Source organism: Natrix helvetica (assembly GCF_964273705.1).
Source record: "Natrix helvetica genome assembly, chromosome: 7".
Classification (NCBI taxonomy): Eukaryota; Metazoa; Chordata; class Lepidosauria; order Squamata; family Natricidae; genus Natrix; species Natrix helvetica.
The window spans coordinates 49,203,571-49,217,306 of record NC_138558.1 but is presented as its reverse complement, the minus strand read 5'-3'; the positions used below and the strand labels follow the sequence as shown (position 1 = coordinate 49,217,306).

The 13,736-nt window shown below is 36.3% G+C and overlaps 1 protein-coding gene across 3 annotated transcripts in view; it reads left to right on the top strand.

Moving 5' to 3' along the window:
* Positions 1–13,736, top strand: part of WDR17 (WD repeat domain 17) — a 71,247-nt gene that overhangs the window by 45,706 nt on the left and 11,805 nt on the right. For 2 of the 3 annotated variants that reach the window (XR_014175967.1, XM_081960126.1), the window contains exons 17-23: positions 1,006–1,161; positions 3,150–3,214; positions 6,595–6,727; positions 7,347–7,438; positions 8,005–8,104; positions 11,345–11,484; positions 13,503–13,523. Coding sequence is in view for 2 of the 3 variants with exons in the window: in XM_081960126.1 (XP_081816252.1) it covers positions 1,006–1,161; positions 3,150–3,214; positions 6,595–6,727; positions 7,347–7,438; positions 8,005–8,104; positions 11,345–11,484; positions 13,503–13,523 (707 nt within the window). In the remaining variant the exon portion in view is untranslated. The remainder of the gene's footprint in view (positions 1–1,005; positions 1,162–3,149; positions 3,215–6,594; positions 6,728–7,346; positions 7,439–8,004; positions 8,105–11,344; positions 11,485–13,502; positions 13,524–13,736) is intronic. The other variant, XM_081960127.1, reaches the window with a different exon arrangement.

The following is a 13,736-nucleotide window of genomic DNA, read 5'->3' as shown; positions in this document are numbered from 1 at the left end:
TTTTCGTACATTTTAAAGTATTTACATCTGAAATATTTGGGATGTTTCTGCAAACACATCTGCAAACTGAGCTGAAACTAAGAGATGTACTTTTCTTCAGCATGACTTGCGCCAATAAATTCCAGTTAAGATTTGCTATTCATGTCCACAGAAAAAAATATTAAAAGAAGACAGTTCCTGCAAATCAGAAATGTACTACCCATGAATATACAAGGAGCCATTGGTCATAAGGCACATGTATTATCTTCCAGACTGCTGTCTTTGTGTAACTAAGTGATCTACCAGAAAATATTTTGCTTAGAGGAACAAAAATAAGATTCCTTTGAGTCACAGATAGAAGCAGATTTGTTTGGGTACCTGTTTATATTAAGCATTCATTCTCTCTCTTGCATCTTTCACACATAATCATAGGGGTATTAACTACTGTATGTGATGGGAACAATTATGTTAAATAGGAAACATTCTAGAGATAGGGAAAACCTAACTATATGACAGTTGTTCATGTATTAAGAAAACAGCTATGCATGAAATGGAAAATACAGTTTCTTTCAAATTTGGTAAAAAATATAAAGTTCTACCGAACTGTTTCTTTGATTTAAAAAAGAACTACAAATATTTTTGGTTGTCTCCCACATCAGATCATATCTAGAAAGATTCTGGAGTGATTTTTCAGGGTAGATAGGTTAAGAATGATAGGGCAAGACTCTCTCCAATTGTTTCCTCTCCCAGCTAATTTTCCCAGCACTTTGTCTTCCCTATCTGCTCTTATCCACCAAAACTGCTGATGTCCTACTTTTTCCTACATTTCTTTTCCTTAATTACTTCTATACTACCCATATTTGTATCTGTTCCCTGAACAAAACATCTTCATTTTGTTATGTATATAGACCAAAGCACATGTGTTTAGGCATGGCCTTCCGAAATATTTAAATGTTCAGAACAGTTCATGCCTGCAACATTTTGCACGTGTCTTAGAAACAATTTATTTTGGTTTTATCTTTTTAGTCCAAAGCACAAGAACTTACAACTGTAAAGATGTCTAAATTTGGAGGAGGCATTGGTGTACCTAGCAAGGAGAAAAGGCTGAAAGAAGCAGCAGAGATACATCTGAGACTAGGTCAGATTCAGAGATACTGTGAACTTATGGTGGAGCTTGGAGAGGTAAACACCTGAACAATTTTACAGTACATAAATATATTATACTAATACTAATAATATAAATCACTTTAAAAGAAAATATTGGAGAAAGGAGAGCAAAAGACATTGCAAATAGTCTAAGGAGTAAGTTTTAAAAACTGATTGGTGAGCAACCAGTCAATTATTATTTTTATATAAATGGTCTTCTGTTTCTATTTTTTGCATTACTTTTAACCAGAAATATTTGAGTAAAATATGTTTCTGACTATGTATTATATGGTTACTTTTAATAATTTATGCAAAAAAGATCAATTCCATTCAATTATACTCTGAGCATATAATTCTTTGATGCTTCCAGAAAAAAAATTATTGGATATTTGAATTGTCTCAAACACTGTCAATTTAATATACCGTATTTATCGGCGTATAACACGCACTTTCCCCCCCGAAAAATAGGGGGCAAATGATGTATGCGTGTTATACGCCGATATAATGTTAAGAAGCCATGTTTTTACAGTTTAATACGGCCCTTTAACAACCCTCCCTGCTCTATGTAAATGCGGCCCGCCCACGGCAAGCAGAAGACCTTTCAAATTTCTCTCCCATCACCTCCTTTTTGCGCGCGCGCACACACTTTGCCTCCTTCAAGCTCCGTGCTCGCTGGAGGAAAAGAGGAGGGGGGGTAATTTCCGAGTTCCGAAAGCAGAAGACCTTTCAAATTTCTCTCCCATCACCTCCTTTTCGCGCGCGCACACACACAGGAAAAGCAGACAAGCAGGAGAGAGAAGAAAGAAGGCACTAAGGCAGAAGGAAGGGAAGGATGGAACTGGAAGGGAGGCAGGAAGGAAGGGAAGGAGGGGAGGAGGGAGTAAGGATAGACAAGCAAGAGGGAAAGAGGAAAGAAAGCAGGAGGGCAGAAGGGAGGTGGAAGGAAGGAAAGAAAAGCAGACACGCTGGAAGGAAAGAGGAAAGAAGGCAAGCAGGCAGGAAGGAGGCAGAAGGAAGGAGGGAAGGATGGAACTGGAAGGGAGGCAGGGAAGGAGGGAGGGAGAAAGGAAGGATAGGAGGATAGGGAAAGGGGAAAGAAGGCAGGCAGGCAGAAGGGAGGGAGGTGCAAGGAAGGAAGGAAGCATAGATAAGCAGGAGGGAAAGAAGGCAGGCAGGCAGGAGGAAAGAGGAAGGAGGGAACTGGAAGGGAGGCAGGAAGGAAGGGAAGGAGGAAGGGAGGGTGGAAGGAAGGATAGACAAGTAAGAAGGAAAGAGGAAAGAAAGCATCTGAATGTCCTAAACACGAGTCTTCAGGGAAAAGATGCTTCAAAGTTCTTTATTTGAAATTTAAATTTTTTTCCTGAAATTTCCCTCTTAAAATGAAGATGCGTGTTATACGCCTGTGCGTGTTATACGCCAATAAATACGGTAGTTGTTAAGGTATTAGGCTACAAACTGGGAATTCTAGTCCTGCTTTAGGCACAAATCAAGCTGGGTGATTTTGGGCCAGCCACTCTAGGAAGGAACTCTAGGAAGGAGGTAATGCCAAACCACTTCTGAATTCTTGCCAAGAAAGCTGCAGAGACTTAGCCAGGAAATCATTAGGAGACACTAAATATTGTATGGACATTCTGAGACAGTTCAAATATTTTCAACTTTTATATTAATTGTTTCTAAAATATTATTTTTCTATCTTTTTTATTATTAAAAAAGTGCAACTAACTATATAATGATTATTAGAAGTAATAATCCATCAGGAAATTCCTAATTGTCCATCAGATTAGCCCTTGAAGTAAACACAGGTTGTTTTTTTTCAATTCTATCTTGGACAGTGAGAAAAACCAATTTCTTTACTGACTTTTGTTTTCCTATATAATTCCTTTATAAGTATAACTGAAAATTTAATGTTATATATTAGCTGTCCTGTTAGAAATAAATAACACAAGTAAAAGTAAAGACTATTAAACACACACCCACACACAATATGTGGCAGAAGTAATATTAGGCATACTTTATTGTTTCAGTGGGACAGAGCACTATCAGTTGCACCAGGAGTGTCTATGAAATACTGGAAGAAATTAATGCAAAGGTAAGATTTTTTTTTAAAAGTGTACTGCAAGTTTACATTGATTGCCAAGTTTTGCAGCTGGAAGTGTGATGCTTAAATGTAGGGGTTCTTTTGCACAGTTAAATGTATACTTTTGCATAAGAAAATACATCACTTTTCACTTAAGAATTAGAAAGTGCGTATTATAATTTCTCACTTTTCCCATCCGCCTCTATAAACACACGCACACACACACTTACGTATTTTGATGAATGCTACTACAATGTAAGATCTAATTAAGAAAGAATATATGAAATGTTTGAAGGAAAAATGGATGGCTAAGCCCTACATCCATACTAACTGAGAAACAGCTTGTTAACAACATTTCAACACAGTGAAGGGAAAACTGCTCTCAGAACCTCTGATGGAGCAACTACACATTATATCCTGATTGAAAAAGACCTGGAAGAACAATTGGAGGTGTAACCAACATTATCACCCCTACATTAAAGGTGAGGCATTGAACAGTAGATCAAGAACCTGAAGAGGTGGAAGGTACCTAGCCTGGACATGAGACACACCTGCTGGCTAAAGAAACTATAGCAATGAATGAACACCTAGTACCACAGATGTACCAGCTGCTAACAACAACACAAAGAAAAACAATGTTGATCATGAAAGACGCCGCCCCCCTCTCACAAAAAAGCATCCCTCAATTACCAGAAAATAACCTGCCTCCCCATAAAATGGAAAGTCCAGCAGGCATTATAGTTGCCAAGCTACAGGACCAAAGAAGCATCTAATATGAGCAGAGCTCAGAAAGACATTGGGTATAATACTAGAGGCTCAAAACACCAGTTGTTCATTGATAGAACAGTTCTTCAAGATTCAAGGTCTATATAAACCAATCTGAGTACAGCCTTGATTGACCACGAGAAAGCCTAGCTCGGTGCCACACCCATGGATCTGTGTATGCTTGGTATTATACAAAGTCAATGGAAAACTAAAGACCTTTGACAAGAATTCAGTGAAACTACGGAAGGGAAGGGAATTCAACTCAAGATAGTTTCCAAAAGTGGCCATCCAGCGCGGCATACATCAAAATGATAAACTGCCCCTGTTGTTGCATATATTTGAATATTGTCAACCAGATAATCACAAGGACTAGATATAGATCCAAGAGTGGAATTACCACCAGTCACCTCTACATGGATGACCTCAAGCTGTATGTTTTATCAAGATGTGGAGGCTGTCAATATGAAGCTCCTCACAATGTATGGAGTTTCTATCCTTAGTTCGACACCCAGAGACTGTACACAACCGAATAGAGAGCACTGTCAAAGCAGTGTCCTGGAATAAACCTAGAGCATCCAGGAATATATCTGTAAGATGTCATCCAAAGATGAGCTGCTGTCAACAGTAGACATGAAAGGAAGATCAATCAGAGGGGATGCTATGGCAAGAAAAGACATTGCATAGAATGTATAAGATTTGAAATTTGAAATTGAGTAATCCTACCAAAGACTGGAAAGGGCTGAAGCACTGATCACAACAGCAAAACAATATAGTCTTCCAGACTATGTAGAACCTGGGATGCAAACTATGCAGTGATGCTTCAGAGACAATTTAACACATAATGGTAGGATATAAGATGAAGACAGGAACAGTATACACTGAATGGCACCACCAAGTAGCTGGCGTTATGTACAGGAACATCTTCACAATATATGGCTTAGATTAGGGGTGCCCAAACCTGGACCACTGCCCACTACGGGGCCATGGCCCATTCAGAACCAGGCATCAAAGCTGCAGGCGAGTGTGTACATGTCTGCAGCTCCACTTGCATTCTCAGTGAGTGAGCGCATGCACACAGCTTCGTTTGTGTGAGCAGTGGTCATGCATACAAGCAACAGGCATGCATGCCTGCCACTGGCACAAATGGAGTTGCTGCTCTTGCCTACCACTCACATGGAACTATCTCCTCTTCCCCCCAACTAGTCTGTAAAAGTGGAAATGTTGGAGACTACTGGGCTAGACTCTCCCAAGTCCAGATGAGAAATTCCACAGACTATCTTGGAGAACAACATTAAGAACCGATGGGACTTCTAAATGCATACCAATGGCCAATCAACTAGACATCGTGGAAATAGATATGGAACATAACACAGTGGTGGTGATAGATATGCCAAGTGACAGCAACATCATGAAGAAAGAGTATAAGAAACTGGAGAAAGGCCTGAAGGAGGAACTAGAGGGGATTTGGAAAGTGAAAGTCAAAGTGGTCAAAGTCAAAGTAGTGACAAGAGCTCTTGGAACTATGACTTCTAAGCTGGACAAGTGTCTTCAGCAGACCCCAGGAATACCAGAGCACTCACACCATGTCAAAATTTATTTTACAAAAAGAAAGCCAAAATGGAGAAACCATGTTGAAAACCTAAGTATATATTGAATCATAAGGTTTATTCAGTTTTTCACAAGGGCTTCTCCAATTTTTGTAAAATAAATGATGACATGGTATAATAAGTCATGTGCTGCTGTTCTTCTGAGGTTGTATTTTAAAAAACTAATAAGAACCAGATGATTTTTAATGTGTCATGTGTAAAACCATAGAACTCAAAGAGGGTGCACTTTCTTTTTCACAAATGACTGTAAAAATGTTTGTGTAATTATAGCAGAAAATTTTCACTGTTCCCAAAAAATTATACAGTTAGAAAAACAAAGAGTGACCTAAATGATAAAAAGATTGCAGGAGTTCTCTATGAAGAAATTGTCCAGTTTAGAACTTTTTAATTTAAGGAAAAGAATTAAGCTGATGTAATAGAATTTTTTTTTTTAAAAAAATGCATGATTTGGAGAAAGTGAGATATAAATGTATCTACTTAAAACATTACTATGTTTATCTACTGAAGCTGATAATGATTCAAAATAGATATGAAATAGTCTTTTCATTCAGCTACTAGTTAAAATGTAGAATTCCGTTTCTGAATAATGCATATAGTGACCTCTACCAACTTAAATAATTTCAGAAAGGTAAGGTAAGGGTTTAAGGATTAAATACATTTTACCTTTTGGTAGCAATGATTTATGGGTTTCCTTATAAGTGTTGGACTTGCAACAGAAACAGTAAAAAGTAATTGATGATCTAGTCTTGGGACAACAGTGTGATTTGTCATTAAAAAGCAACTTGCAGTGGTCATATACAATGTTTTTCACAAGCCTATGTTCTTTAAAACCACATCAGTGAAAATAATTTTTAATTAGAATTTCTGTGTTTTTTAAAATCATTTTGAAAAAGAGTAGGACACATTTGAGAAGACAGGAAAGTTATAGCATAGATAAAAACTTCAAGTTCTGCAAATGAATAGATATAATATTAAACATAACTAAAATGAAAATAAATAAGGCCTTTTACTTTTGATTAGGAGAGCTGACCAATTAATTCAGGAAGAGAACGATGACGTTATTCCATACTGCATAGCTATTGGTGATGTGAAGAAGCTTGTTACATTTTTCATTTCAAAAGGTCAACTTAAAGAAGCTCTGTTAGTTGCACAGGTACTATTTCATGTGCTTATCATGGGCTAATAAATATTGCACATCTTACCACAAAGTAAAGCTTTAATGATACACTATTTACCTATAGATTCTAGCACTTTTCTTACAGGAAAACTCCAGCATACGGTATAAGAAAATACTGTATATGTATAAATTATCTAAATAATTGAAAAATAAGCTGAGTACAAAGCACAACTGAAATAATATTTATAAAAAACACTTAATTCAGAACATATTTGGTGTTAAAACTAATAGTAAAAAACTGATTTGCAAAAGTTAATTTTGCAAATTAATTATAAATAGTTAGTTATAGATAGAACTATCCTGTATTATTGTCACTGTGGAGTGGTGCATGTTTTAGCTATTTCATTATAAATATGGCAAGTGAACTAATGCTGATAAGTTGGGGCAAGATCTCAGAATGCCAAACATTCAAATTCAGCATTTATTTGAGCTTCTGTGTAGGCTATAAAACAAAACTTGAGAATTTGGATTAACAGTATTGAATTGTAGATAGTACTTCAGTGGAAGTAAATTGGTGTCTCCCTAACTTTGACTGGTGCTAAGAGTGATAATGAATAATGTATCGTTTTGGTTCATATTATTTTATTGATTCCAGGCAGCATGTGAAGGAAATATAAAAACATCTCAGAGTTCAGCAGCAGAAGTATCAGGACATTTTGAAGGGAATAGCATAGAAAATTACAATGAGTAAGTTTATACAGAAAATAGAAACTGCATTTTTCATATATTGTATCTTGGACACAGATTGAAAAACAGTGTAGAATAAGGGGTCAGTTAAAAACAAAACATTTCTTTACACAGTCTGAATAGAATGTTTATAAAATGGTATTTCCAGTGTTAATGGTGTGCTAATTGTCTTTATGTTTTGTTTTAGTTGAAGTTTTAAAAAATGTAAAAAAATAGCACATTTAAAAAATGTTTGTAGACTGACAGATGAAGACTTTATTTGTGAATTAATCGGTCCAAAAATAAAATGAAACCCCTCCAAGTTGGAGCTGGAAAGAGCTTAAGTGGTTCATTTTTTATGAATCTGAGTTGATGTAATCTTTTACGGTTACTACACTGAGGATATTTGTGTGCCACTGAATTTAGACAGACAGATAGATTTCGTTGATTTGGTTAAAGAGTTTAAGTTAAACGTTGGTGCAATCCGAAAAGTAATCAGTGGATTTAGGAAATGTTGAGGTGAAAAAAACTTGTTACATCTTTGGCTATTTTTGATTGTAATTATTAAAATAATTTCTTTCCTATAGTCTTCTATATAAAGTCAGTAAAGAACTTGCTGAGTGGTATTTCCAGGACGGCTGTGCAGTGCTGGCTGCTTGTTGTCATTTAGCTGTTGAGAATATTGAGGTAAATGATTTTCTTGTTTTCCAGACATTCTCAATATGTGTATACTTTCTATGTAAGAAGTAATGTTGTTGCTTTTAAATTGTTGTTGCATCCCAAGAGTATTCAGGATGTGACCCATGGGTAATATAAAAGTATATATCAGGGGTGTTCAAACTTAGGAACCTTAAGACTTGTGGACTTCAACTCCCAGAATTCCCCAGCCAGCATGGCTGGCTGGGGAATTCTGGGAATTGAAGTCCACAAGTCTTAAAGTTCCCAAGTTTGGACACCCCTGGTATATATAGAAGATTAAACCTAGCTTGGTTGACACTATTTCCAAGTCACTTTTTGTAGGAATAAACACCAAGTTACTGTTATAGGGATTAGTACTTTAAAGGTAGATATCTCTCACTGATCAAGTTTACATATAGGCTTTTCATTGTTGCATGATACTGCACATGGATCGTACTATTGTCAGATAAACATGTGCTTGTCTTACAAATGTATGTAAAACCACAGACAGAAGCAAGGGGGGCAGAAACTGAGATATGGGGCATTTTGTAGGAAAGGTGCATTCTACTTTTGATGTTGTTAACTAATTAAAGATGCTTGACACACACTCTGAAGATGAAAGTTTCACATCCATTAAAAAAAAATATTTAAAATGCAACCATTTCCTAATGGGTATTGATTGTCAACCTCATTAAAAACAATCAAACAATGAGGAAATTTGGTGAGGCTGATCATCAGTATTATAAGAAGGTACTGAAATTTATTGTTTCGCACCGTTCTGCATTAGAAATTTTATTTATTCATAAATAGCATAGATATTTTTCTCTTCAGATAGCATTGGGAAAAATGCTAGCCTGAAAACCTCAGAAACTATTATGACTGTGCATAGACAACACTTTTCTAAATGGATCCATGGTCAGACTAGCAGTTACCCATCATGTTTTAAAATATGGGATCTTTTCTTTACATGTGAATCTTCTGACATTACTACATGATGGAATAACAAAAACTAGCTAGCGGTTAGGATTTGGGGGGAAGAGACTCAGGAATGATAAATATCAGTGATGAACACAGTAATAACTTATACTTTTATGTGGGTCATTATATAAGTGGGCTGGAAATATCTACACATATTCTTTGCCTCATACCTACTTTAAGGGAAAAATGTTTACTATTTTGTATTTCCTAAAAAAACATCTGCACATTTCAAATTAATTTGAGTATTCCATGCATTAATGTATAATTAACAAGTATGTATTAACCCTTAAAATCATTCAAGGTAGTCATGCTTTTGCCAAAATTCACAAATGAAAACCTTCCGCTGCTGTTAAATATTCTTGCTTTTTAAAAAGTTTCCAAATCAATTCATTATATTAAAAACTTTTTTTTTTAAAAAAGTAGCCCAATGCAGTCTGTGTAGAAACCTATGATGTTGAACATTTCATTCAGGGGATCCACAATTTTGCTGTACATACAATTAATTTGAAATGGATGCTTCTGGCTGTCATGCCAATAAATTATTTATCTTAATGCTTTCCACGTTGAGGTTTGCTAGGATATTTCTATATTTCAGAAACACAGCATTTGTTCAGTATAATGGGTTTATAATAGTCTGACATCTAAAAAAAGAACATACAAGTAGTATGTAATAGGAAATACACATTCAGCACCATATATAATTATCGTGGCAGCTATTTTATTCATGAAAGTGTCTGAAGTTATACAGTTGCAATTAATGTTATTATTTCTGCCTGTAGTAGCAAGTGAAGTCACTGGAATAGCAGTTCTCAGATCTCCATAATGCTAGTTTAGAAATACATTTTTTACACTTCAGCTCTCAAGTTTAAGTCTGCCACTGGTAGGTGCCATAAATGTATGTATTTCAGGAATTGAAAGTGCCTGGAAAATCCATATATACAGACTGTTCCTGAAACTGCCATGCGCACAGATAAAATATTTAGTTATGAATGGTTTGGGAATATTTCCTGCTCTTTAGTGATAATATCATTACCATTGTTGTTATTAGTGATGAATAGGATTATTTGATAAGGCCCATATGAGAAGATTTGTTAAGGCTGCTATGTTAAAAAGCCATATTTAGAACTGGCACTAATATTTTACCTGAATATTTCCTGGATATATAGTCTATAGTTCCTTCCCTTGAAATATCTTTTGTGATTTGACACTCTCTGGTCATCTTTTTCTTCCTTCAGAAATTTTCATTATATTTGTTGTGTAGGTGGTGGATATAAATATTAAGCCTAAACATTTGCTAAAAGTTGACTTCTTTGTGCAAGCCAACTGCTTTTCAAACCAAGTTCCTCATCTGAAAAGCAGCTGGTCTGAAAGCTGATACTTATAAAGTAAGAATTTTCTAATAGATCATGTGGAATACTTCTCAGCAGACCTTTATAAAGGATCATTGAGTGGAGAAACTGCAGTTAGGGGGAACAGTGCCATTCATCCCAGTTGATAATCTCTGAAAATTGAGATGTTCAGGTCTTCACCAGTAATTCATATTTATTTGTTACAGTCCTGAGACTAGATATTAATAAGATATGGAATAAAATAAGTATTACATCCCTCCATACATATGTATATGAATATAAGAAAAAATAAATAAATTATAGACTGTGAATTCTGTAATGGATTCATGGCATATATTTTGCAGTCAATAATGGTGTATAGATATTTTACCTGCTTTTTTAAAAAAAATTGTTTTAATTAGACGGATAACACACACACAAAACACTCTTCAATACGTCTTCCAGCTAGCATGTCGATTGGTTACAATTAAATTCCGTGCATTACTACAATCATTCTTTATACTTCATTCAAATTGAGTTGTGCATTTTAAATCAAAGAATATACCAATATACCTGCTTTTTATAATGTGCATGTCTTGACTGATGAGAAACCAAATTAAGGGGAAGGAACACCCCCCCCCCCCCCAAAGCTGCCTTTCATCTTATAAAGTTCAAATAAATAAAAGAAGTTCTTCATTCACTCTAGAAAGCCTGGATAATGACAGTAACTTGGCTCTAGTTGTCTCTCCCATTGAAATGGTTTATTCATGGTTTGTTTAGGTTGCTAGGCTATAAAGAAAAGATTTAGCCAAAATGCGTGGATCAGAATCAGTGATGCGTGTTTCGTCACCCTGAAAATGTGGGCTTGAAAATGAATGTTAATATGATGGTCACAATGAATCCTTGTTAGGCTTAATGGTTTTTTTTTTTTTAATTGAGCAAGCTTGCCATGGCAAACCTGATTCGAGGAAATGAACTGGAATTGGCAGTCAGTGTGGGCACTGTCTTAGGAGAATGTGCAGCTCAGGCAACTCATTATGCGCTAGAGTTACTGGCAAGAAAATGTATGACTATTCCAACATGGTAAGAACTGCTTAGTCCAAATTATTTTTTCTTTAGAAACTGGACATTTTACAGAATACAGAAGCCTCGTGTATTCAGAATTCACTTTTAAGAAATCTGATTTTTATATCCTAGGACAGCGATGGCGAACCTTTTTTGGCTTGCGTGCCACAAGCGGGGGGAGCGTAGGGGGGTCGTGTGCGGGCGTGCCGCACCCATAATGCAATGTGCGATCCCCCCCAGTGCGCATGCACGCACAACAGGCGCTCCCCCCATTTTTACATGCTTTTTTCGCCCTCCCCAGGCTCCAGAGGCTTTATAGGAACCTGGGGAAGGCGAAAAGAGCCTCCCCCACCCCCCCAGAGGCCCTCCGGAGGCTTCAGGGACTGTCCGGAGGAAGTCTCTGGTTTGCTCGGAGGGTCGTTTTAAGCGTTCCAAAGGCTTCAGGGAAGCCTCCGGACAGTCCCTGAAGCCTCCGGAGGGCCTCTGGGGGGGGGGAGGCTCTTTTCGCCTTCCCCAGGCTCCTACAAAGCCTCTGGAGCCTGGGGAGGGAGAAAAATGGCTTTTAAAAATGGTGAATGCGCGCTGGCAGCTGACAGGGCAGCGCCTTGCGTGCCCTGACAAATGGCTCCGCGTGCCACCTGTGGCACGCGTGCCATAGGTTCGCCATCACTGTCCTAGGATTTAAGCTACAGTGTCCTTAGAACAGAGAAACATTTTATAAGATTAGCGAGAGATTGCCATTCGGCTATTTTCAAGCACATTGAAATGGTAACTAAAATACCAGTAGGAAGAAGTACGTTTATTAGAATTCTAGGACTGTGCTCTGCTTGCGTACTTGAAATATATTATAATCACATTTGTCTACTAGGTTTGTTTCCCTGTACTTCTAGAACTAATTCATATATACATATTTTGAGTTTATTATTCCTGTGGTGGTGTTAAAACATTAACATGATTTTCATGGGAGTAGAAAGTGCCTGTTCATAAATAGCTCGTGTAATTCACTTGTTGTAAGGTTCTTCTATGTTCATTAAGAATATATCAGAAAAAAAGTCTATACAAATTTAAATAATCCACAAAAGTGGGCCACAATGAATATTTTCCTTCCTAGAGGATAGAAATAGTCACTATTAATTGCTTTTCTTCCAGTGCAAATATAATTTGCACTTTTAATTTTTTCCTTGCCTCCCTCTGGTCTTTCATTTTTGTCTTATTTGAGCAGGGATTGTCATGGAGTAGCCAAGGGCAACAATGATTTGAGAAAGAGGGATTAATCAGAAAGGTCGCTTATAGTAGGAAGCAATATTTGTTTTTTGAATTCTTCTGCCTTGATTCTTTGGAGCGAGAATGGGGTACTATATAGAGCCACAGTTGTGTCAACATACCTGTAAGAAACACCCAGGGAAACATAATACTTAGAAATATGAACTTTCATATGAGAAAATGTATTATATTTGCCCATTGGCTATACCAGATTAGTACATACTGGCCTAACCTATCTAGTTATATGCCATATCACATTATATATTTGGGTCAGAACCAAACTGATATCTCTTCATTGCTGTAAATATTTTATGATCCATTTGAGGCTTCTGCAATGAATTTTTCTTCCATTTTCTCATTTCTAGGAGTTTCCAATACCCATTTTATTTTGATTTCATGGGATTCTGCAACAGTGTGGGAAGTAGAGACTGTAAGGGAAAATAAAAATGGTCTATTTCCCATTATGCTGGATCATGAATCTCCTTTTTAAAATGTCATTCAAAATCATATGTATTTGGATCATGATCTGGACCAGAACTTTATGAGAAGACAATGTTTTCCTGTTTCACAGCTTAGTTTCCTTTCTTGGACATGTAATATTTTTAGTATTTTGGTCTCTAAGTTGGGAAATTTGATAATTTCCCCCCTTATATATGAGAGATAGTAAATTAACTTCAGTTCAGTTCAGCTGAACTGAAATTTAACTGAGTGGATGTTGATGTTAATATTTTAGTACTATTTTATGTATTACAACTTGAATATCTTTATTATAGCTTTCCGTCACCTGGATACAGGTACCTTTTTTGTTTCTAGAGATAAATATTTTAATGTCTTTTGATTACATTAAAAATGACAGTAACCCATCAGAAAGATATTGATTTTTCAACTTGAATATTGAATATTATTGGTATGAAATGTATCATAGATTAGTTGGTAAAGTTTTAGAAGGTATCATATAGATTCCAATGACAGATTTCATTGTGAGAAGACGAAGGACAAATCCCCTA